Source organism: Phalaenopsis equestris, unplaced genomic scaffold, assembly GCF_001263595.1.
Source record: "Phalaenopsis equestris unplaced genomic scaffold, ASM126359v1 Scaffold000223, whole genome shotgun sequence".
Taxonomy (NCBI): Eukaryota; Viridiplantae; Streptophyta; class Magnoliopsida; order Asparagales; family Orchidaceae; genus Phalaenopsis; species Phalaenopsis equestris.
In genome coordinates this window covers 1,653,347-1,679,729 of record NW_018164665.1, presented here as the reverse complement: position 1 = coordinate 1,679,729, position 26,383 = coordinate 1,653,347, and the positions used below count along the sequence as shown (strand labels likewise).

The window sequence follows — 26,383 nt, the reverse complement described above, 5'->3', positions numbered from 1 at the left end:
CACTATTTTATTCGGAAGTAGTACTTTCGAAATAAAATTAAGTCGCTCTCCGTCATAACTGATGCCGCGTCTTTTGAGTTTTGACCCTTCCTATAGTTCTCAGCAGAACGAGGTTATCCATTTGTCTTCATTTCCGCAACTTGAAAGATCCCGTTGCTCCCCTGCTACGCAGGATAGGGACAACTTTCCTCGTCGCAACACAAAAGAAAATCTTGTTGCTCATCTGCTACGTAGAACAATGACGACTTTCCTCTTGGCCGCAACCCGAAAGAAGATCCCGTTGATCGCATGTTACGCTTGACGGACACAATTTTCTTCTTTTAAAAAATCTCGCTAGCAAAAGACTCTACTCTCCACTCTCCCTCTTTTTTCTCCTTTTTTTTCTCATCACTTGTGATTTTTTTCCTCATCCATGACCTTTATTTATAGGCTTAAGATGAGCCATAACATTAAAAGCAATTTCATTTAAAAAAAAATTAAAATCTACTTTTATTCTATCCTTCCAACTTTAAGCTTTTGGTCTTTTGACTTCCGCCTTATGCCTTTCCGGCTTCCTCATTTCAAATTAAAAAAAAAAGAAAAGCTGAAAATCTTTTCATATTCCCACCTTTTAGCCTTAACGAATTTCTTCATAAAAAAAAAAGAATAATTGAGAAGTCACAATTAAGAATTCTCATTAATTTTTATTATACTAATACTTATGAAGCGGTAATGTTTGATAAAATGTGTTAAAAAAATTGAAAAATAAACATTATTACTATATTATATCTATAATAGAAAACGTATTAGCCACTTCATCCCAAAAAATTGAATTTCATCCCTCTGCCTTCTGAATTCCGGCCTTCCGGTCCATATTATACAAAAAATAATTGGCATGTACGTAAATCTTCATTCCATTACTTAACACTCATTTTAATCGTACGTTACAGGTGATCGAAATTATTGCTCCACTTCCTTCCATATTACAAACACGACAAGAATCTTATCAAAATAGGATTTTAGGAGGGACAATGAAAGATGAGAATGAGTTGCAATGAAGGAGCATCTCTTAAGCGTGTTTTATGCTATTCATGAGCTTTAGAATATTTGTAAAAAAGGATTTACATGATGCATTTTTTTTTCTAATATATATATATATATATATATATTGTTTGACGTTTGTATTGATTCATATAGTTTAATTTAATAGGTTTTACCAAACAAATGTGCTTAGAATGATAGAAGTGGTAGCTTTATATAAAACTTCAATCATTGTTTTAACTACCACATTTTCTTACTTCTCTGTTACATTTTTTTTTAGAACTTTTCCACCACTATTTCTATTTTATCCACCACTACTTTATTTTAATTTCATTTCCTTACCTTTGAATAATGAAGAGTGATAATCGTCTCATGTGGGCAACACACATGCACGCATACACGAACACTTGAGCCGTTTCGCTCCTCTTTATACATGATAATATGTTAATGAAAAGTTTTGCATTCATTATAAACTGTTATCCATATTTTATTCTCTCAAGTAACATAACTCTTGAGTTCTCCTGTGGGCAAAGTATACACACTCACACACAAACACTCAGAACTCTTTCATTCCTCTTTGCACATGATATTGTGTTAATGCCAAGGTTTGAATTCCTTGTACACTGTTATCCTTGTTTTATTCTCTCATGTAACATAACTCGAGTTTCTGAGTGCATCTTTGAAGAACTTCCAAGGAGATCATTATGGAGACCGACCATTTGTGCAGGTCGACCTCAAATATCTTTGATTATGCCATTGATTGTCATCGGCTATTCAAAAGTTAGTTCTGTAGTATTATCATATCCTATTTCTTGCTTTGGTTAACATGATAGAATTGGAAATCAAACCTCATGTTGTGCTTGTGTCGTCCAACCAGTAAGTTGGTAATCCTATCATGCTTAATCTAGTTTAAGCAAATAATTTATTGAATAATCGATAGCATTATGTTGAGTTTTTGTTATAGTACTATGCTACGGTATCGCTACAAAACCCGTCCTATAGTAACATGTCTATATTGGGGCATGCTCACTCTCCAATCATAGCAAAAATTTAAGGGACAGATTAAGGTCTTATTCTAGAACGACATCATCTGGTATTAGAGTCTGACAAATCCTCAAATTTTATGAATTTGTCATTCACGCCAATCCTAAAATCCACATAACCAAAATTTTTGACCAACTCAATACCGCAATCATTCTTATCGCAATCTTTAGCCACAACTCTAAATTTTCAATAGTCAATCTCACTACCTCCACCAAAATTCACTCCAGCACCTCCCACCAAAACTCTAAGCAGTCATCAATCTTTAACCCACAAAAAATCTCTTTTTGCTATTGTTTTTGGGTTTGAAAATAGTATTGACTCGTCTGTCATTTGCCTTTTCTTTATGGTGTTGATCTTGATTAGATTTATTTCACCCATTCTTTTGCTGCTTAGTTATTCTCCTGGTTTGTTGTTGGTTTAGTTTAGGTTTTAAAGAGTGCACTCCTCGATTAACAGAATGATTTTTTATAAATGTGGCTGTAAAATTGGAGAAAATATTCCGTCTGCAACACTGCACATTCGGCAGTCAATCATCAACAGCCACGTCGTCATACACGTCATCAGCGGGTGACGTAGCTGCTAGTGATTGACCGTCTGGATGTCCGAATGAAATATCTTTTTGTATAGTTGAGGAGAAAATAACTTCTTAAAAAAAATACGATCAAATTTATAATTTTTTTTTTTCAAGAATTTAAAACGACACATTTCTTACAAGAATTATAATGTAACATAAAAAGTAGTTTCTAAATAAAGTTGTGGAGGTTAGAAACGCAAATAAAATTGTGGAGGTTAGCAAAATTTCACTCACAAACAAGTTCTAAATTTTATGTTAAAAAAACTTCATTTTCAATTATACCAACTACATAATGGTTGGTAGAGAATTATATCATTCTTAGGGGGCCTATTTGGCTTATATTTCTTGATGAAATTTCAAATATGGAGGGGGTTCAATACCCGAAAATCATGTACAAATTCATCCAATGCATTGCTTCCATTAGAAACAAACCTGCACTGCAAATAAATAATTGATCTATAATTCCTTCCAAGCCTTGCCTTGCAGTCTAAGGAGTCTAAGCCTGCTCCTCCACTCTTCATGGCAGCAACCCTATTGTGTCCAAAGCAATTAGCAGTTTTTAAACACAAATTACTTTCTGAGATGTAGGGGTGTAAACGAGCCGAGCATGTGCAAGCCTTGTTTATATTTCGAGCTCAAAAAGTGTGTTCATATTCGGCTCATTTGCTTAGCGAGCCGAACACGAGTTGTTCACAAACAAAAAGTCGTTTTGACAACGCTAAATCACGTAGTTGTTAGATGTTAAGAGTTGGGGCAAGATTTAAAAATTATTATTTATATTAAAACATCATTTGAATCTAATTTAATAATTTTTATTATATTTTCTTAATTAATATTTTTAATTGATTATAAATCTTTGTAGCCTTGTAGTTAATTAATTTTTTTAAAAATACTACTCATGTGGACAATACAAAGTTGATACTACTTATATATATATATATATATTATATATATATATATATATATATATAATTGACGAGTAGTATTTCGAGCCAAAACGAGTCGACATGAGCGAACAAATTTTTGTTCGTGTTCTGCTCGTTTACTTAGCGAACGAGTCGAACACGAACAGTCCGCGAACAGCTAGTCGTTTTGATAGCCCTACTGAGGTGTAATAAAAGAATTAGATTATAAATAAGTAAACTATAATTAAATGTCATATTTAAAAAGATTTAATTTTAAATTGTATTCAAGTTATTTAAAAGTGAAGTTTAATAAATCAAAATATTACTCTTTAATAATTATTATATCATTTAAATTATAAGAGGATAATTTTAATAATTACTACATCATTCAATTAACTCTGGTTAAACTGTTGAATCAGCTATATGTGACCGCCTATGAAGACCACTGTAGCGTGTACATATAGTTTCTCGATTATCTTAACTCTTCGATGGGACTCTGAAAGAAGAATGAAGGAACGAAGAAAGATTTACAATTTCATTGTTTATTAAATGAATTTCAAGTTCATTTCCAATGCTCTGTTCAATCTGAGGTTGATAAGAGGTTGTATTATGCTAGTCCAAAGTAGTATTTTCCACCATCATGAAATGACAAAATGCAATGTAAGAGAATAGAGTTCAAGGCTTCCTTGTTATGAAAGACAGGCTTGCTTTGGCTTCCCTAGTCGTCTCTGTCCAAGCAGTTCCTTTCTGGTGGACAAATTGTTTTGAAGAAGCCATTTTAATATAACAGGATTAGTTTAGTGATGTAAAAGGATATGATCTTGGCCTCTTCTATAAGAGATTGTATTTGCAGTTTTTTATCTTCTTCTCAATGAACTTGGTGATTTTGCTATTTATTTATTTATTTATGTATTGTTTAGTTTACAAGTGTTGGGAGATGTTATTCTGACAATTATAAGCATTATGATGTGGATGAGGTTACTTTATGTCCTATTATTTTATTTTGCGACAAATAATTTGCATTTGAGTATTCGAATTGTCGTGTCTTGCGATGTTCTACTGTATTTTTGTTATTGCCCTCAATATTATGTTAAGAAAAGTAAAAGGTTCAAATTCTTGCACACCTTTGCATCTTTTAGGGTTATTTCGAAGAGCTTCTATCTTTTAACCGTGCACTCTTTTTCTTCTTTGTGTGTTTCTCTCTATAGCCATAGCTTTCTTCGACAACCCTCCTTGAGATAGAACAATGCAGTGCCAAGTTTCTTGCTGCACAGATGCATATCAGATTAAAGACATCCATAGGAGCTACATCTTCAATGATTCATTTGCTCTCCAGTTGGCTAAAGAGAATGAGATGTCGAATACTACACAAACGCATGAGGTCTGTTGTTACCATGACCAATTCCGGTTGGAACTCCGATTTTCACTATGCAAATAACCAATGGACATCCTTAATTTTTTAGAGTTGGTTCAAGTTGAAGAAACAAGGTTTCAAAAAAAAAATGAGATTTGAGTAAGAAGTTTTATTTCATCTAGAGCAAGAATGGCTAAATAGTTACCAAAATCCCTTAGGACCTTTTTAGCTATTCTTGTTTGATTTTAGTTGACTGGGGCCCTCCAACTTTTCTGAGAGAGTTATCTCTATAATCTCAGCAAAATCCCTTAACATTTTGATTGTGATGACTTATTTAAGCTTGCTTTACAAGTGAGCTTTTCATAGTTCACTAAGTAAAAGTGTCAAAATGTATACATGATAAAATGTTAGAGTATTTCATTTTTTTTAATTTTCATACAAGTGTTGGTGTGCTATTACTTTATAGATAGAAGATTTTTAAATCGTTTCAGCTCCATGTCATGAGGAGCTCTTAACCAAGTTTGTGTGATCAACTTGATCTTTGATAATATAAAGCTCGGTCAATGACGGGTCATGCCTCCCGTGTGACTGGTTGTGAGTTATAACATCAAACTTCTTCAAGAATAGATTGCATGCTCAAAATTGTCGCTCTCTAACCCTTGAATTATAGTACATAGATGCTATTCTCTTTATTAATTTTTAGCATACAATGGTTGATCCTAGATTTCCTCTAAGATATCTAACGAGATATGGAAACTTTAATCATTGAGTCCTCTCCATTCGTTTAGTTCGGTTTGTTTGAAGTTAGTGGTAATTAAGACTCACTGACTACTTCATATTCCACCATGAGTATGGCTTCAACTTCATATGAAAAATTTAAGGGAGCCTATCTTCTAGAAGTGGAAGTTATAATCTGGAGTGCCCACAACAAAGATAGTAAAACTTCAACCCACTTACTCTTTGCACCTTCTAATTTTACTTGAGCAGGTTTAAGATGAGCATATCAGCAGCTTTCACTATACCATTCATTTTTTGGTGGTGCACTGAAGTAAATTTATTTTTTATATGTTGATCGCTACAAAAGTTCTAAAATTTTTCTCGACAAATTGAGCTCTATTATTAGTGACGATCATAATGACTATACCATATCGACATATAATATCAGCCAAAATGAAGTTGCTGACTACCTCGACAGTGATTATGGCTAAGGGTTTCACTTCAATTCACTTCAAAAATTGGTTAACCATTACAAGAATGAAATCTTACAATCCCTTAACATGATGAAAGAGATTGAGAATGCCTATTCCCCTCACCGCAAAGGGCTAGGGCATAGTTATTGGTCAGAGCTTGTGAGAAGAATACAATTGTATAGGAGCAAACTTCTTACATTATTAAAAACTTTATGTGAGTTCTTTTACATGTTTTTTAGACTAGTAATATTTTTATCATAGTATCTGATTTGTTAGGGTTCTTCGACTCGAGTATCTAATGCATTCCCCAAAATAGTCTTAGTATAAGATCACGACTATTTCATTCTCTTTGACACGTCTCAAACTTACAATAGTTACACAACTTCTGAATAGTCTACCATTGATAACCAGATATCATGCAAACGTAAATCTAAAATTTTTTAGATTCTTTGAGGCTTGTTGGGATTATTCTGATAGTCAGATACTCCTTTATGGGGTTAATGCAACTTGAGACATGCTCCAGCTCGATATTCAAAACTTAAGGTTCTTCTATGGTTGGTTGCTCTAAAGTCATGTGTCATTTATGCTCTAAGATTTCCCCCTTGAAAAGGAATTTGAAAGATTGGTTTTCTTCTCTGGTAACGTGTTGAATTCAGAGGTAATTGACCTTTCTAATCTATTTCTTTGCTATTGCTAGATAGTCAGACAAGATGTCATCCTATACCTTAAATAATCCATTAAGTAGGTTAATTATTAGATGGAAATTTGACTTTATAAGGAGGGTTGTTAGCCCAATTGCTCATGCAAATCTTAATCTAATGATTAGTACCTCATACTTCTCTTGACTTTTGGTTGCATTGAATTTAATTCAGATGGAGTATCAAGATGTGGGTCTCTATAAGATTATACACACTGCCTTCTTCTAGATTTTGAAAGCCCCATCCACATATAATGTACACAACTTTTCTTTGATGTTGGCATTATTATGGGTTAAGCCTCTTAAGAAGTTTGCTAGGACATTAGCAACTACTTGAACTTTAATTGTCATTCTGGGTATGCAAAAATTTTGAGCTCATTTAATTCTACTGACCAATTTAATAACCTTCCAGAGTGATCATGTTTTGATAATCCTAATTTCAACATGTGACCAGTTGTCATGTAAACAAGATTAGCTTAAAAATAAGGGCACAACTTTCTTACAAAAATAATTTGCGCTAATGTGAGTTTTTTCATGATCGTGTACCTTAACTTGGCCTCAAGTAAAATTTTACTCACTTAGCAGGCAAGAAATTATTTCTTATTATCCTTACAGATCATAATGGAAATGACCACTTCTTTCCCAACTTTCAAGCAAACGAATTACTCTTCTCTAGCTCTTAAGATTTGCAATGGAGGAGGTGATGATAACAAAACTTTTAATAGTCTAAACGACAAGTTGCATTCCTTCGACTAAACAAAGTGATTGGAGTCATTCATGGTTCCGAGGAATGATGAACTTTAGTCACCAAATTTTGAAAGGACCTTATTCAGGCCCGCAATGCGAATGGTTAGGGTTTGCAACTATTAGAGATTCTTCGGTTGTGGCATATCTAGTATAGCTTGCACTTTTTTCAGGGTCTGCCTTTGTTTTTTTTCAATTCTAAGCATATACCCAAGGAACTTCTTTGAACACACCACAAAAGTACATTTTTAAGGGTTTAGCTTAAGGTTGAATCACCTTAGAGTATTAAAAGATTCTCTTAGTTCTTATATATGCTCTTTGAGTTATTTACTTTTAATTAGGAGATTGTCAATAATAAGAAATGTCCATGAGTAGCTAATAAGTAGCTCTGCTATATTTTAAGCTATATTTTATAGCAATAAACTCCATCTTTAGTAATAAAAGTAGTTTTTTCCCCCCAGTATGAGTGGGGGTGCATCTTGATTTGGTGATATCAAGAGAATGTGTAAAAAAACTTATGATTGAATGTCCTACGAATGAGTCGACCAGGGTATTGACCCGTGACAAAAGATGAACGTTTTTAGGGCGGATTACATTCAAGTTAGTGAAGTCTATATACATCCTCAATTTATTGTTTGACTCATGAGCCATCAATATAATTGACAACCAGTTGAGATATTACACTTCCCAGGTGAAATTAACATCAAGCAACTTTCAAACCTCATAATATCAATCTTGATGATCTCGTATGACTTCTAGGGTGACTCCTATAATGGGTCCTTGAGGGATCATGCCTTACATCTTCTATCATTTCCTCAGCTCGCACATCTATTGTATCATTATATTTGACAGCTAGTTGAGATATTACACTTCCTAGATGAAATTAACATCTAGCAATTTTCAAACCTGTTAATATTGATTTTGATGATCTCGTATGACTTCTAGGATGATTCTGGTAATGGGTCCTTGAGGCATTCTGCCTTACCTCTTCTATCATTGCCTTCAGCTCGCACATCTATTGTAACACGAACTCTCTAGTGTAATCCATTATTTTTCTTCATTCTTCTTTGCATCGAAGATCTCATTATTGGGTATAAATATGAAATACAAGCTCATCATATCTTTCAGGATGTTGAATACTTTTATAACGTGATATCTCGTATAATTCATGAATTTACAGAACCCACAAGAGATCTTGTGAGATGAGAGGAGGAGATAGAGAGGATACAACCTAAGCTCATGTCTTCACCTTTCTTTTTACTCTTTTTCTTAGCCCCCAAATACATTAAGAACTTAGCTATTTATATGTGTCATACAATATCCTTAACCCTCAACTTTACTGTTAAAAAGTAAAAAAACAAATCTTTCTGCCCAGACGAAACATAGGCAGGCGGTCCTCCGCCGGAAAGATCCTGCCTGGAACCACCCGCCGCCTCCCAACTCACGGGCCGCGTCCTGCTCGGCCGGATCCGCCGTACTGTTCGTCCAAAAAGCTAACTTTTTTTTATTTTTTACCTCTTTTCCGATCACATGACAGCCAAGCAGCTTCCTTTAATGAGTAGATTCTTTTTTCAACAGAACTACAACGGCTCTCAAATCGCCATGGCCGATTAGTCAAACAGTCCCATTTCCTTCACAATTTACCGTTACGTATGACACGCGTCGCGCATCCCTCCACTTGTATCCCTCTCTCTGCTTTGGATTCCCCCACTTCTTCTTCTCCTTCCTTTCTCTCTGATTTCTGCCCATACTGTCCCAAAAATTAAACCTTTTTTACCTTTCCAACCCAACACTAAAAAAGGGGAAAGTTCCTCTGCAGTCACCGCTCCACCAAACGACGCACAAACTGTTCCCCTTTCATCCACTTGCTTGTCTTCAACGGCTAGAATATTTCCATACTCGGTCCTGCCTTGCTAGTCTTCTAGACTGTAATGGATTGCCGGATTACCTAACAATGCCGCCGGAGAAGAACAAACGACGGCGGATCCTCCGGTGCTGGATTGCCCTTCTCTACCTCTTCGTTTTGATCCTGCTTTCTCCTCGCCGCACGGCGGCGGTGAGGTTCGACTTCTCTACTCTGACTCTAGGAAACCTGAAGCTTCTCGGCGACGCTCACCTCAAGAACGGCAGCATCCGGCTCTCTCGAGACCTCCCCGTCCCCAATTCCGGCGCCGGGAGGGCTCTTTTCGCGGAGCCGGTACGCTTCCGCCACCCCACCACCGGCGCCGTACTCCCTTTTTCCACCTCATTTTCCTTCTCCGTCGTCAACCTCAACCCCTCCTCCATCGGCGGCGGCCTCGCTTTCCTCCTCACCTCCGACGACCGCGTTCTCGGTGACCCCGGTGGCTTTCTCGGCCTCATCAGCTCCTCTTCCGCCGGTCCCGCCGTCATCGCGGTCGAGTTCGACACGCTCATGGATGCTGAGTTCGAGGACATTAATGATAACCATGTCGGCGTGGATCTCAATTTCATGGTCTCTGCTCAGGTTGCCGATCTGGATTCCGCCAGCATTAATTTGAAGAGCGGCAAGCTCATAAATGCGTGGATTGAATACGATCATGCAGGTGTTCTGCAGGTTTTCGTTTCTTACTCCACCGTTCAGCCATTGAATCCCGTCTTATCGTTTTCCGTCAACCTCGCGCAGTTTATCGAGGAGTTTATGTTCGTGGGATTCTCTGGTTCGACTCAAGGAAGCACCGAGATCCACAGCATTGAAAGGTGGAATTTTTCTTCATCTCCTTCTTCTCCACCCACGATTTCTTCTGCTCCGCCGCCCCGACTGTCATCCCCTATTTCTCCCCTGTTTTTTCCACCTCCGCCGACCGCCATGGCTCCAGCCGTCCCCATCTCTGTTGCGGAGGGGCCGAACAACAGCAGCATGAAACCCCCATCATCTTCTTCGTTCTGCCACAGCAACAACCTATGCCGCAAGGGCCCCGTGGCGGTGGCTGGCGTGGCTACCGCCGGCGCCTTCTTCATCGCCGCCTGCGCTGCTTTACTAATCTGGGCCTTTACCCGAAGAACGAAGCCAGTTAGTCATAAATGTGACTTCTTGGAAGCGGATATAGTGAAAACTCCCCGTGAATTCACCTACCGCGAGCTCGCCACCGCCACCCATGGCTTCAACTCCTGCCGAATCATCGGCCACGGCGCTTTCGGCACAGTCTACAAAGGCATCATTCCAGAAACCGGCGCAATGGTGGCCGTCAAGCGTTGCATCAACGGACCAAAAACCACCGGCGTCGCACAGGGGAGAGCAGAGTTCTTATCAGAACTATCGATCATCGCAACCCTCCGGCACCGTAACCTCGTCAAGCTCCAAGGCTGGTGCCAGGAAAAAGGAGAGATTTTGCTAGTCTACGACTACATGCGGCATGGCAGTCTCGACAAAGCTCTGTTCGATTCCTCCACGGCGGCGCTCCCATGGATGCACCGGCGAAAGATCCTCGCCGGCGTGGCCTCCGCGTTAGCTTATCTCCACCACGAATGCGAGAGGCAGGTGATACACAGAGACGTGAAGTCGAGCAACGTGATGCTCGACGAGGACTACCACCCGCGGCTGGGGGACTTCGGGCTCGCTCGTCAGGTAGATCACGACCGTTCGCCGGACGCCACCGCGAACGCCGGGACAAACGCCGGAATACCTGCTCACAGGTCGCGCGTCTGATAAAACAGATGTTTACAGCTTCGGCGCGCTTGTCTTAGAGGTGGTTTCCGGCCGCCGGCCAATAGATGACCGGCGGGGGGGCAGGCAGCTTGGTGGAATGGGTTTGGGGACTTCATGGGGAGGGGAGATTGGTGGAAGCTGTGGATCCGAGAATAGAGGGAGAGTTTGACGATAGGGAGATGAGGAGGGTTTTGCTTGTGGGATTGGGGTGTTCGAGTCCGGATCCGGTGATGCGGCCGGGAATGAGAAGTGTGGTGCAGATGCTCGGCGACGAGGCCGAGCCGCCGCACGTGCCGGCGGCGAAGCCGGCAATGAGCTTGAGCTCTAACCACCAGCTGCTGCTTACTCTACAAGATAGTGTGTCTGATTACAACGCCATTAACGGTCCTATTTCGTCTTCTTCGTCTTCATCGTCTCTTACAAGTATTCTTAGAGGGGGAGGAGGAGGTGGTGGTGGTGCGGAGGATCGGTTTGTCGCCGGAGGAGGGTGAGCCACCGGGCGGTGTTTTTATTCAGTGTTGTGTTGTATAAGATTATTTTAACTTATAAGATTATTTAAAATAAAGCATAAATATTATATAAATAAAGCATTTTAATTTCAATTTATTTATTTATTTATTTATTTATTTATTTATTTTTTGGGCATTCAATAATTGAAATGGATTCTTATTATCCGTGGGGTGTTTGGAAGCATATGAGGTGTTAAAAATTCAAAATTTTGAGTTAGGATGTTGGCTCCATGTTTATTTATGTTCTCACTTTATTAGGGCATGTACTACTTGAAGGGCTAAGCATATAGATGCAAAATGTGTCAACATTAATCTCGAAGAAATTTAATAATCATGAGGGCTAAGGATATGGGGGAAAATGTGTCAACACGAATCTCGTAAGAATTCAATAGTCAGGAAGAAGAGGACGAGGCAGATGAGGGCTCACCAGGAGAAAACTAAGGGCCTGCCTTTGATCGGCTCTTATGTTAGCTTGGAGCAAGCAAACCCTTGTAACGGGTGACCACTGACAACATGTTTGAAGGGTGCCTCGACATAATCTATGCACAATTGATTCAACGAAATTCATTACAAGGACTGGACGGATAATTATAGTCGTCTGAATGTATGAGCGGCGGTCCACACTACGCAACTGACCTATAAATGATGGTTGCCCGAGTTAACATCCGACTAAACGTCTTTTTAAGCTCTCGATCCAGTTAATGTCCATTACCTAAAATATCATGTACAATCCCTTTTTAAGTAGGTGTATATATATAATTTCACATCCCGTTATTTATAAATAGATCTTTTCATGAATAATGGAGATACACCTCTACGTAGTTTACTGCTCGTTAGTGTGCTCTCTCTGTCTCTCTTTATTTACGCTATATTCCTTGGATGTGTATCCCAAACAAATCTGAATTCAACAAGCCCAACATTGTTGCAAGGAATATTTACATAAGTATCACATCATTCTTATGTATTTACATGTCTATTTAAAATATTTGTGTCATCTTAAAATGTGTATTTCACTTTTGAAAAATAATGATCGCGATTTTTTTATAGTAATGTTGAAAACTTGATTGACATGTATGTAATTATGAATGTTTAGGTATTAGGAATGGCTGCGCTAGAAAATTTGGCTCCTACCTTTTCTAACACGTGTAAAGAGATGTAAGAAAAAATAGAGTTTTTATGTCAAAAAACTTAGGAAAGGGAAAAAATCATGAGATCTGACTTGATCAAAGTAATCTATTAAGAAATTAAAAGTACATGATCAACTCTTCTCCTGAATTAAGGAAGATAATATTATAAAAATTGATAATCACATCGTTATAATAGTAGCTAGCTATAACAACTATAATCGGGTTGAAAGAACTATAGTCTGTGGCTAAAATCATTGTAGTTGTCCCGAAAGTCGTAGTTGATGATTATAACGGTCTTAATCGTCTGCAGCAATTATAAATATTTTGATCCATCTTGTTAACTATCATAAATACGTTGAAGTTGAATGATTTCATGCTCGTTGGATTTCTCTCATTGAACTAGTAGATTTTAGTTAAGCATGCCAAATTTTGAGATCGTTTAAACCTTTAATTGATGCACTAAAACTTTTGACTAAGCTTCAAGTATTTGATTTGGGCTTATTAGACTAAAATTGCATCACTTTAAGTGTCATTAGATCCATCTTGTCGAGACACTTTGCTTGATTATAAATCTGTTAAAATTAGGGCTTCAGATGATCTAGAATTTGAATTTGCTTTGTATCATGCTCAAAATGCATCGAGATTTATGCCTGATGATAAAAAAACTATAGATGACACAATTTATGTAAATATATAAAAATTATGTGGTATGTATGTGAATGCCCTTTAATAGCGCTCAAATTTATAATATTATATTAAAAATATCATATTATTAACTCTTAAGAGCGGGGCATTTTTTTCATGTGTAAATTTATGACATTATAGTGTGTAAACTGTAATATTAATTTTTAGACATTAAGGCATGATTTTTTTACTTTATATGTGAAATTAATAATCGTACACCAAAAAACGATCTGCATGAATCTTGAGATAATTTAACAGACCAAATTAAAAGATATGACTAAGATTCTCTTTATGAAAAGATACAAGTTTTCATGAATCTGATCGACTGAAAACCACGAGTCGGCAGACTGAAGATCACTAGCCGACCAAATCTTTGACGACCGACCAAATGACCGTCGATCAACGGAAGACTAGGCTGACGATCGAAGGGCCAACCAGGCTAATAATAGATTGACATTCACGCCCACGACGAGACGATGGTCTAACCCTCCATCCAACAAGTGAGGCCCTCTTAACAATTACCCCAAAGTTCTCTAGAGATCACCAAGGAACAATAACAGATAAACTGACTGACCACCCTAAGGTTGACCGCATACCGCACTCAAAATCGACTGACTTCCTAGAGTGAACACCGATCACTACCCACACTCAAAGCCGATTGATTTGCCAGAGCGAAGGCTGACTGATGTCCACACGAAAAGGTGTCAAAATCAACATTAATATCAAATGAGAACATGTTAAAAGGTCTCTTTTTTCATGAAAAATGGCGAAAGGGAAATAATTGGGAGGGGGCTGAAGTAAACATGAGGGAATGGGAGTGTCATGCCTTTTTAATATTCCCATGAGTTGATGTAGACTTCTGCGAAATGGAATTGTAGGACATGATAGGATTATTTATATTCGAAAATTACTGTTTAATGTATAGATCATGTGCCCTTTCCTTTATATATATATATACATTTATTTTTCTAATGTGTACGAATTAAAGCGGCAGGTTTCTTAATAATGCCATATATGTGGATTCCATGGTCATTAGAAATAGTATTATTATTATTATTGATGTGTGCTAGAAGATTCACCGTAATAAAATAATAGATTATCATTTTAGCATTGCACGAGAATTCAACAGATATTTAGTTTGACGTCGTATGTGAGAAACGGAGCCACGTTCGACATTGTTTTCAGCTCTGAGGCACCGAGTCACTGCTTCATTTCTTAATGATGTACGTCGTCCAACTGTCGAAAGAACCTTCTTTACATCTTGAAGATCATCTTTGGAGCATTATTTGATGTGGGGAACAACCTTCACTACAGTCTCGAAAGGTTGTTCACGTCAACATCCCGGGCACGAATGTAGTGGGTTATCTTCTCCCATCAATTATAACACACACACACACACACAAATGCTACGTCATTAATAAAATTTTTTATTTGACACAAATCTCAAGATAACCGATACAAATCTCGAAATATTTTTTGAATGAGATATATTCAAACTCCAGTTAAAAATTATCAAAAACACTGATTTCAACGAACTTATAATGATATTGACCGCTCGAGGAAACGAACACTATGATACTAAAATTAGTCTAATCTGAGTTAAATCAAGTCTGGTTCAAGTTGCTGAACTAGTTTTGGGAGCTTTGAGTGGCTAATTGGAAGATCATACGAATTTAAAATCTGACAGATTTATAGTCAAATCGAGCGTCTTATGGGACAAATCCAACAAGATCACTCAATTTTAACAACATCAAAGCACTCAAATGTCCACAAAAATTGACCGATTGAGGAAATCTCTATGTGTCTTTCAATGAAGTGGTCTAAATTTTTTTCTTATTTTCAGTGAAGTCTCTCCCAGTCTCTGTAAATAGATCTCTCTCCCATTCATGAAAGGGGGGACTAGCTTGAACTTGAGGAAGACCTAAGCTTGAGGAGGATTGATATAAGCTAAAGATGACCAAAGAAATGAAGGAAAAGATGAGAAAAAATGAGCGAAAAATGGCTTCCTTGATTTTCTCTTTGAAAGAGATGAAGAAATCCTTCAAGAAAGCCCCTTGAATGCTCCTCTCAAGTTCCCTCGCTCTTCCCCTCCTTTCTCCTCCAATGACGGCCAATCCAAGCAAATGAGCTCTTTTTTCTCTGGTTAATCCTCATCAAAAGGCTTACCGAAAGGATCAAGGCAACCTTCCCCATTTATCATGGTCTTCAAGTGTCTTTTATGCCATTTTAGGGTGGAGAACCACTGGTCATGGCCGCCTTGCCGGCGGGAAACAGGTTCCAGCAACGTGGCCACGCCGGGCTCGAACGCGGTTATGCCACTGTTCAAATCGTCTCATATAGGGGTGGCTATGCCCAAGACCCGACGTAATTACGCCGGGCACTTTGAAGCACTTCGGGGAGGAATTGATATGGTCACTCCTAATATAGGCGTGGTCACGCCACTGGTTAGGCGTGTTCAAGCCCACTGGTTAGGCGTGGTCACACCAATCCCCAGAAAATTTTGGCTTCCAAAAAAGTCTGTCAAAGATGTCTCAAGCATTGTGGGACTTTCGGAGGATCGAATATGAGCAATTCATGACCCTCGGACCTCCATAGGGGGTCGAAAACATGTCTCAAAAGTGCTCGAGAATGTGAACCGTACACATCTCGTAGAGCACGACAGTTCTAGTTGTGAAATTCTTCTGTCCGAACCTTAAACTTAGGGCACAAACACATATGGAGCTACCTCGTCAACAGTCTATGCCGCAAGAATATGTATCAGTCATATATAGCTCTATGCCACAGGAGCAAACGTCATCGTGGAGGATACCAGTGGCAATGCTGGTTTGACCACAATGGACTTGGAGTACGACTTGCGCCGTGTCACTCGACAGGGATGTTTTGCTTAGGTTGCATAAATAATGGATGCCAACACAGTCATTAGAAACTTTTTTGAATCAGTACATTTAGTACTTAACAAAACGTTAACATTATTTAGTGCTTATAATTCATCATAAGCATGTCGATTCCTACCATTAAAGTTCAAGCTCATATTGATTCCCACCTTTGATATTTATGTTTTTCTTAGCCAAAAATAAATCTTGGTACTTACGTATTTGCATGTGTACATATAACTCTCAAAAGTTTCAGTGTTAAATATGTAAATACATAGGAATTGAATGGTATGTATACAAACATTACATAAAAATATATATGTTATCCATCATGTTTATTGTGAAAAGAATACTTTATTCAAATCTAATTAGTGAAAGTTGAATTTGCTACTTGACGTGTGCTAGAAATTTTGCGAAGGTAAAGTAATGAATAAGTGTCTTAGCATCGTACGTGAATCCAACACATGCTCAGATTAAAAAAAATAACCATTAGAGACACTTGTAGTTTTTATGCGGAAAACTTGGAAAGGGAAAAAATCATGACGTCTTAGTTAAAATGTTTCACTATGAGTTGGTAGTTAGAAGTACAACTCTTTGTCTCACATGCAAGAAGATGTTACACAGTTTCTTAAGTTACAACGTTCGTGCGGAGAAGAACTCGTTGCTCCAGTGGGGAGTTATTTTTTGAGCTTCGATACACCATCTTTTGGGATCCATACAACATTCGAAATGACGCACCACTTCGTAGATTGCATCATGAATCTGAGGTATTGGTTGTTGCTTCGTACGACATTTCTTTGCAAAGAGCAAGTGGCAGTCGATGGTATTTGACAACAGTCAACAAGCGGTCGTTGACGGTGGTCGGTGGCTACAAGAGCCGAAAGTGTTCGCCGATTTGTTAGTGCAGAATACTAGACTTTTGATCCATGTTCTCAAGGCTTCGGCCTTCATCTGGCTAAGGGTCTAGTCCCCTTCTCAAGAGAGGGCTAGAGCTCTATTTATATAGTCCATATTACAAATAAGAAAGGAATCCATACCACTTTGATCGGACATCGTGAGGAAATTCCCTTGATCAGATGGTGTTCTGTGGACATTTAACTCTTTTACTAATATCAAAATATATTGATTTTAGGTTTGTTGAGTTCGTCTTATCTAGATACTCGATTTTACTGTAAGCATGTCATATTCAAAATTTGTTAGACCTTCCAATTAAGCACTTGAAAGCCTTCAAGAGTAATTTATCGACTTGATTTGACGCGGATTGAACAACTTTTAGTTTCATTATATCTGTCTCGTCGAGCCAGCCAGTTTGTCAGTAAGTTTATTGAAATTAAAGTTCTGAATTATATTTAATCAAAATTTTGAATATTTCATGCTCAAAAGTTTCTTCGAGATTCGTATCTCTCGAGTTTCTTGTCGCATGATGAAAATTTGCGCGTATCACTACTCTTAAATATCAAGTCTAAACTTTCCATAGATCATACATTGTATGTTGGGAGTCTTGGCATAAACAAATGAGAGTAATAACAATAATAAGAATACATGCAGAACAAGTTGTTTATGTATAACCATTGGGTTTCTAAAGTTTGACTTTAACAAGCAAGATTTACATACATACCACTCAACAAATTGTATTTACATATCTACCGCCAAAACATTAGATTTTGTATATACATCACCTTATTACATGAAAATATTTATTCTATTTTTTAAAAGTTAAAATAGGAGTAACTTTAATGTGATGTCAAATATTTCAGTGGTATAAATGTAAAAAAGTAATGTTTAGATTTTAGATATGTAAACATGTAAGAATTAGGCGATCCTCATGTAAATGCCCCTATGATTATTGCATTACAATTAGAGGATAAAGTTGCACAATATATTTTAAATAATTGGATTATTATTATTTTTTAAATCATAATGAATTTAAAATTAGGAGTTTTTTTATATATATATCTCATTGCTTATAAAATAAATGCGAAATTTGAAATATGGCGGTGGTTAATAGTTGTGCCAACCACCAATGATGGTGGAATGCGGCGGTTGCAGAGAAAATGTTCGTGACAGATAATAGAGACGATGGTGAGCAGCATGTCACGGACAAAAAGTCATACATTTGCTAGGTGTAGGGCCGAAAAACAGTATTTAAGTTCTGGGCTGTCCACTACCTCGAAGGGCTCTTTTGGGAGGTGACAAGTGGTATCAGGGCAGATTAATGTCTGTCAGTTGTGTGGACTCTCCATGGTCCAGTGGGACCCTCAGAGGAGTCGATCTGTGACGAAGACGTCACGTGATTGGGTGGAGGAGAATGTCACGGACAAAAAGTCACACATTTGCTAGATGTAGAGCCGAAAAGCAGTATTGAAGTCCTGGGCTGCTCACCCCACCCCCCACCCCAGGGAGGTGACAAGCAGCTGACAATTGGAGGTGGGAAGCAGTGGCGACTCGTGACAGCGAAAGAAGCTTATACTCTTAATACATTTCTCAATTAAGCGAATTTCAAATACATTGAAAATGAACGAACCACTGAATTTTAAATTCCTTAATGATTACTTTGTATTTATTTTTGAAACTTTATTTGAAAAATATCATTATATTTATGTTATCTTTTCCCCCAATTTTTTATAGTTTTCACTAAACTCTTATATACTATTTATTCAAAATTGCACGACCCCTTTGAATTATTGCTAAGTACCAATGATGGAACAAATTTAAGAAGCACCACACTTTAAATGGGTATTTACATACATACCACCAATTTCCCATGCAATTGCATATCTAAAACTTAAAACTTTCATTTTCACACTTATACCCTCAAATCTTTCATATTGCATCAAAAATACCACAATTTTAGCTTTTAATATGTGAAATACAAATTGGTACACCACCAATAAATCTCTATCATATGACATGAATCACTGGACGCGACATTAATCTCGAGATAACCTTTTTAGATGAAGAATGTTCAAACTTCAACTAAATATAATCAATAACTCTGATTTCAACAAACTTATAGTTAAACAGACCGATTTAATGAGATAAACATAATGACACTAAATTTGGTCAAATCAAAGTAAAATTAAGTCAAGATCAAGCTATTAGCTGATTTTGGAAGCTTTCGGTGGGTGCCCAATTGGAAGAACAAATAGATTACAAATTTGATAAACTTACAATCGAGTATCTTGACAAGAATAATCTTAACATATATATAATCACTCAATTCCAACATCATTAAGAGTCTGTTTGGGGCAGCTGCAACTTATTAATAAGCTACTGAAAAACTATATTGTTCAAAAAGCTGTGACAACAATTACTTTTTTTTTTGTGGAAATATCATATCACAACTATAAAACTGCTACCGCACCAAATAAGCTGCCCCAAACAAGACATGGGCGTCCGAATGTCCCAATAATGTAAATAACATAAGAATTGAGGGGTATGCATGTAAATATCCCCACCTTAAATCTTGCAAATGCAAAACCAACATCATTGAATAAAGTAGTTAAAGTAATCATCATCCATAGCATTAGGTCTACCAAAAATGTTTACTTGTCAACCAAACCTCATAAACTTCCATAAATTGATTAGATTGTTTTCTTAGGCTTCAAGTTATATATTCCTATTCAATGACCAAATGCATGGCTAATAAAAAAATGGAGCATGGTGCGACAATAATCATTAAATTAGCTTTTGATGTTCAAAACATCACTTTCTGCTACCTCTGATTGATGCTTCAAGCATAAGCCATTTAATGTCTTCTTCTGTATGAGCCTTTAGTTCCGACCAACCAGTGTGTAGTTAGTTGGAACAAGTATCAATGATGCATCCATATTTTGGAATTTGTTCGGAATGTCTTAGGATTAGGGCTGTCAAAAAAGCTCGTTGTTCGCGAACGGTTCGTGTTTAGTTCATCAATGGGTTCGTGTTCGATTTGTTTGATGAGCAAACGAGACGAACGTGAACAATTTTTTTTTCGTTCGGTCAGTTAAACGAACCAAACACAAACAGTGATGCGTTCGTTCGTGTTTGAATCGTTATTGTTCGAAATATAAAATAATTTAAAATAATTATATATATAAATATAATTTATGATATTTTAAAAAATTTAATTTTATAAATTATAATATATAATAAATTAATAATAATAATAATATATTAATATACTATATTAGTAATATACTAAAATAAATATTATATATTTATATAATATAAGTTATATAATTAATATATATTAATATTAGGGATGTCGAACTGGCTCCTCGTTTGTGAACAGCCCGTGTGCGTCCAATTTCGAACACCTAAAATTGTTCGAAATTTTTTAATAAAGTAGTGGGATATTTACATACCACCACTCAATTCTTATGTATTTACGCATCTAGCACCTAAAATTCAATTTTTACATGCATACCATTTCACTTCTTAAAAGTTAAAATGATGACATTCAATTTTTACATGCATAATATTGTTCTATTTATAATATTGTTCTAATTTTAGGGGCAACAGGCATGGACTGCTTTAAAGTTGGGAGATATCAAAATAATTGACTGCAACTCAATCCAATTTAAAATTGAATGAAAAAATAATTTAAAAAAATATTAAAATTAGGTTAAGCTAATTAAATTTTGGGGCAGCTCGTGCGTTTTCAGGATAAGCAGTTTATCCTAAAACGCGGCCTGCGGGGTTCAACCAGCGGGCTAAACGCATGATCCAAACGGTACTACGGAGTTTTCAAAAAGTTACCCCAAATGGGCCCTCAGTTTCCTTTGCTTGCGCCAAGGTAAAAGGAGAATTTGGGTCTACATGGGAACAATCTCTGCAGCCAAATTCCAGTGAGCCTTAGGCAGTGATTTTAGGTGGTGTGAGTTAAGCCGACTTGTCAACCGATTTGTTTAAAAAATATATTAATATAAAATATACGCAAAATATATTAATTTTAAAAATTTTATCTTTAAAAGTATTAAATATGTTATATTTTATCATTTTATCATAACACTAACTTAATATAATATTATTTTCTCTCTATGATATTAAACAAGCCGGCTCAAACTCGTAGCCTTAAGCTCGAGCACGAACTCGATATAATTAATCAAGCTCAAGCCAAAGCTGGCTCGAGCTGGGCTCAACTCGTTTACACCCCTAGGCGATAATCCTATAAATTCAACCAAAAGTAAAAAAAGAAAAAAAAAATGAAATAAATTCAACACTTTGCTAAATCAAAAATTCTCTCCCTCCATTAATTTTGACATAAATATGAATTTTACTAAATCCAATATTTAGGTGGATTTAACATATTTCAAGTACAAGAAAATTGAAATCTTGTTAAAAATACCAAACATAAGAGATGAATCTAAACAGACTTAAATTAAATTATACCAAACATATTCTTGAATTTAATAGCACCATATTTTATAAATCCTGATTTATCGAAAGTATTAAGTTCTACTTTACCTAAATCCTATGTGCATCCAAACACCCTCTTAGGGTCCGTTTGGGGCAGCTTATTTGGTGTGGTGGCGTTTTGAAAACACACATGACTTGTTTGGGTAAACTGCGTTTTGGTAGCTTACGCGTTTTCAAAATGCTGAAATAGCATTTTCACACCGCACCTAGATAAGTGCGGTGGCAGCTTTCTGACTGTGATTTGATTTTTCCAAAAAAATAAAAATTTGTAATAACCACCGAACTTAACTTATCAGTAGATTATTTTTAATTAGCTTATCAACAGGTTATTCAATAAGTTGCAGCTGCCCCAAAAAAACCCTTAGTATGTTGACTAAGCTACAATAGATGTATATTTGGGTATTTCAATATCTACAAAGGAGGGATTCCGCCCAAGTTCAGAATGCAACTTCCTCGGTCCGTCTAAATATAGCCAATTGTAACGTTTCCGGTCGGCTCAAGCTAGTCGACTTGTTCCGGCCTGAGCTTGACGAACTCGAGAATCTTAGTCAATTGATCTCTCGAGGAACAATTTTATTTTTCTCCCCGATAGCGAGAACAAATGGAAAGTAACGTAGTGGTAGAAATGCTCTATTAGGAACTTTTAGCATGTATTACAGTAGATATAAACTTTACAGCATTAAATATGTAATACATGATGTTTTGAGTGACATGTATGTAAAAGTTAATAGTTTAGGTATTAGATATGTAAATACATGAGATTTGTCTGGCATGCATGTAATTCTACTTTTCTTTAAAGCAAACTATTTATTAGCAACACTTCTTCACCCCCCATGAAACTCATCATGAATGTGGTCCCCTGGTTCACAGGTATTACCCATAACCACCTACTGTACACGTGACAACTATGATACTGTAGAACATTCCTGTATACATATAAACATCCTGTGTAAAACCACACGAAGTAATGTTCATCCCCCTCTCCTCAGAATGGATGAATCAACATTCTCTGAATCCCAATCCCCTCCTCCTTTCGCCCCAAACAACAATATACCCATCAGTGCTTCCCCACATGCTAAACCTTCTATAGAACACTGACTACAACCCATAAATAGATCTCGTGTGATTCAGTTGAAAAATGAATTATATTATATTTCAATGAAAGGGAACACTATGACTCAATACTTGGTGCCCGTTTGGGGCAGCTTATAGGGTGCGGCGGCATTTTGAAAAAGCTGCCGTCCCGTTTGATTAGTGCGTTAGGATGGACGTTTTCTTACCGCTCCGTTTTAATATCGCGATTTCCTTAATACCTCCGCAATCCGGCCTTCAGCTCCGTCCCTTTTGAAGCTCTGCTCCTTCACTGACGTTCGACATCTGGTGGATCAAATCACATCAGCAGGATAAAAAATCGACCAGGAAGATGAAATTCTATACATACTTAATAGTCTCCCTCATTCCTACAATGCATTCAAAACCTTCATTCGAACTATGTTGCAGCCCATCACACTTGAGGAGCTTTACACACTCTTTTGTAGTGAGGAAATCAACATCAACAATGACACTACAAAAAACTGTTCCCTCCACTTAAGATTAATTGGCTCTCATGGCTACTGGAGGAAGAGGACATCTCAACAATAAGGAGGGGTGGGTGGGAGGGTTTGAGGTAGCCAGTCTTCGATCTGGTCATAGAAACAATTTGTCAAATATGCAACAAAGCCAGACATTCCGCCTCAATATGCTGGCATAGAAACAACTTTGATTACACCCCCACAATCCCACCACCTCAAGCACTAACGGCCACCTCCAAAGGCTGGATTTTGGATTCGGGAGCGACAATACACTCCACCTCCAATCTTAATCAACTACAACAACCTACTCGTTATGAAGGTTCGGAAAAGGTTCTTGTTGGCAATGGGCAAGCAATTCTGATTCAATACAAGGGTGATGGCCTCATTTCCATCCCAATCCGTAAGCTTAAACTCTCTCAAAACCACCACGCCATTTGCTTTCTCACAACATAATTTCCATTCACAAAGTAACCAAGGATAATAATCTTATTGTTTCATTTGACTCTTTCGGGTTCTACATCTTTGATCCACATACTCACAGCTGATCCTCAAGGGATCCAGTTTCAATGGTCTCTACTCCACGCCATACTCCCCGACTCTTCCATGAGCATTGACTTCTTTCCTCTCCAACGTGCAACACTCCAAGCTATGGCATCGTGATTGGGTCATTCACACTCCGATATCATCTCTACAATTTCCAAAAGCCAATCCTTATATATACCATCCACTCCAACTTTTTGCAGTATTTGTAGTATGTCTAAGAGTCACAAACAGCACTTTGTATCTACCATAGGTCACAAATACGAGTTACTAGAACTTATTCATAGCGATGTATGAGGTCCCTCCCCAATCTTATTCTATCAAGGTTACAAATTGCATAGTGCGTTTGTTGATCATTTTTCTAAATGCTGTTGGGTTTTCTTCATGCATGATAAACCTCGAACTACACAAACTACCAAACACTTTGTTCTTCTACTTCAACATCAATTCTACATCAAGATAAAAATTCTTCGCTTTGACGGAGGCCGCGAATTCAACAATCACAATCTTAATCAATTTCTCGCTGATAATGTCATTCGCCATCAATATTCATGCCCATATACACCTAAACAAAATGGTGTGGTCGAAGAAAACATCGTCACCTACTTGGACCACCATGCTCTCTTGCATCAAGCTCACGTCCCCTTCACCTTTTGGACCGATAGTCTCCTCACCTCAGCTTACCTCATAAAACGGATGCCCACTAGAACTACACATCATATTTCCCCCTATGAACATCTTCATCGATCAAAAACAACCTACACACACCTCCCCGTGTTAGGATGCTATTGTTATCCTTGGCAGAAACCACAAACCTCCCATAAGCTAGCACCTCGCCCACTTCATGCATATCCCTGTGGCTATTCATTACAACACAAGGTATACAAATGCCTCAATCCCATCACCAACAAAATAATCATCTCTCGTCACATGATTTTTGATAAAAGTTCTTTCCCATTTCTTTAACTCTGTGCCAAGGCAGCCCAACAACAGTACATAAACCAACGTACCACTCCATGCTTCCTTATACCAACCTCCTAGCTTTCTCCCAATCCTCCCAATCCGTTACCCAACGAACAAACTGCACCAACCCACAACCCATCGCCCAACTGCAGCACCTCCCTTGTCTCCACATTCCCTACAACCACCTTCTACCATTGCAAAACAGCCCACGCATCAATTGGTGACCGGATCGAAGACTGGCTACCTCAAACCAACCCAGAAACTAAACTATTTCCCGCCAAATTCAGTCATCACCCGACCACACATGCTTCACTCAAGCCAACAAATATCCTCAGTGGCGACAGGCCATGATTGAAGAATTCACTGCAGTCCAAAAATAATGTACATGAAAATTGTACCTCCAAAAAAACAGCCTCTACTTGGGTCCCAGTGGACATATACAACCAAATTAAATTCTTGGTGAAGTACCTAGATACAAGGCCTGCCTCGTTGTCGAAGGATACGACAACAGTTCAGAATTAACTATCACGAAACCTTTTGCCCGTTCGCGAAGCTTCCCACCATTTGTATACTTCTCACCCTTTCCCTCCACACCAATGGGATGTATTACAATTTGACATATCAAACACCTTCCTCCACGGCAACCTCAACGAAAAAATTTGCATGAAACAACCACTGGGCTTCACCGATCCTCAACTTCCCCATCATGTTTGCTTACTTCAGAAATCTCTCTACGGCCGACAGTGGTTCATAACATTCTCGAACTTCTTCATCAGATCCATCCCTTTTTCTATATAATCAAGATAATGCTCACATCTTTGTGGTAATCTACGTGGATGATGTGATTATTACAGGAAAAAATATAGAGCAAAGGTATGTATTCCAACTCCTCCAAACAGCAGGGATGTCAGACTGCACTCCTATTAGCACGCTTATACAAGAAAGACAGCAGTCTGGTTCAACACCAAGTACTCCTTTCCACAACCCAACTCTCTACCGCCAATTAACGGGCTCTCTTAAATATCTCATGGTCACTCGACCGGACATCTCCTATGCTAGTATATTGGTTTTGTCAACACATGCACTCTCCAACTACACATCACTACAAACAACGAACTCATCTCCTACGATATTTGAAAGGCTCCAGTCACTTTGGCTTACACATCTAACAGGGGTGATATTCTTCTTCGATGCTATGCATCACATGCACCACAAATCTACCACTGGACTTTGCGTGTTTTGCGACAATGCTCCCATTTCCTGGACCGTCAAGCAACAATCAACAATGGCCGGGTAATCTACAAAAGCGGAGTACAGGGCCTTAGCAACCGCAACAACGAAAGTCACATGGCTTTGTCGACAATAATTTGGAATCACCTTCCCAAACCCAAGACCAATTTATTGTGACAACATTTAGGCCATGACTCTAGCCAATAATCCCGTTTTTCACGCCCGGACGGAGCACATTGAGATTGACTACCTCTTTATATGGAACCATATTGATGCCAAGCAGATTCAAAT

At 37.7% G+C, this 26,383-nt stretch overlaps 2 protein-coding genes across 4 annotated transcripts in view; both read left to right on the top strand.

The window, feature by feature from the left end:
- The window catches only part of LOC110023197 (RNA pseudouridine synthase 5), a 45,462-nt gene extending 44,337 nt beyond the window's left edge, over positions 1-1,125 (top strand). The window contains exon 14 of one of the 3 annotated variants that reach the window (XM_020722487.1): positions 930-1,125. In XM_020722487.1, the coding sequence (XP_020578146.1) occupies positions 930-1,037 (108 nt within the window). In that variant the 3' untranslated portion in view covers positions 1,038-1,125. The remainder of the gene's footprint in view (positions 1-929) is intronic. The other 2 variants (XM_020722489.1, XM_020722488.1) reach the window with 2 other exon arrangements.
- A 7,662-nt stretch (positions 1,126-8,787) lies between these two features.
- Positions 8,788-11,756, top strand: LOC110023256 (L-type lectin-domain containing receptor kinase VIII.2). Its single transcript, XM_020722569.1, is given in 3 exon segments — positions 8,788-11,158; positions 11,160-11,261; positions 11,263-11,756. Coding segments are annotated over 3 exon segments (2,202 nt in total). The 5' UTR covers positions 8,788-9,482; the 3' UTR covers positions 11,687-11,756.
- Positions 11,757-26,383: the final 14,627 nt, after the last annotated feature.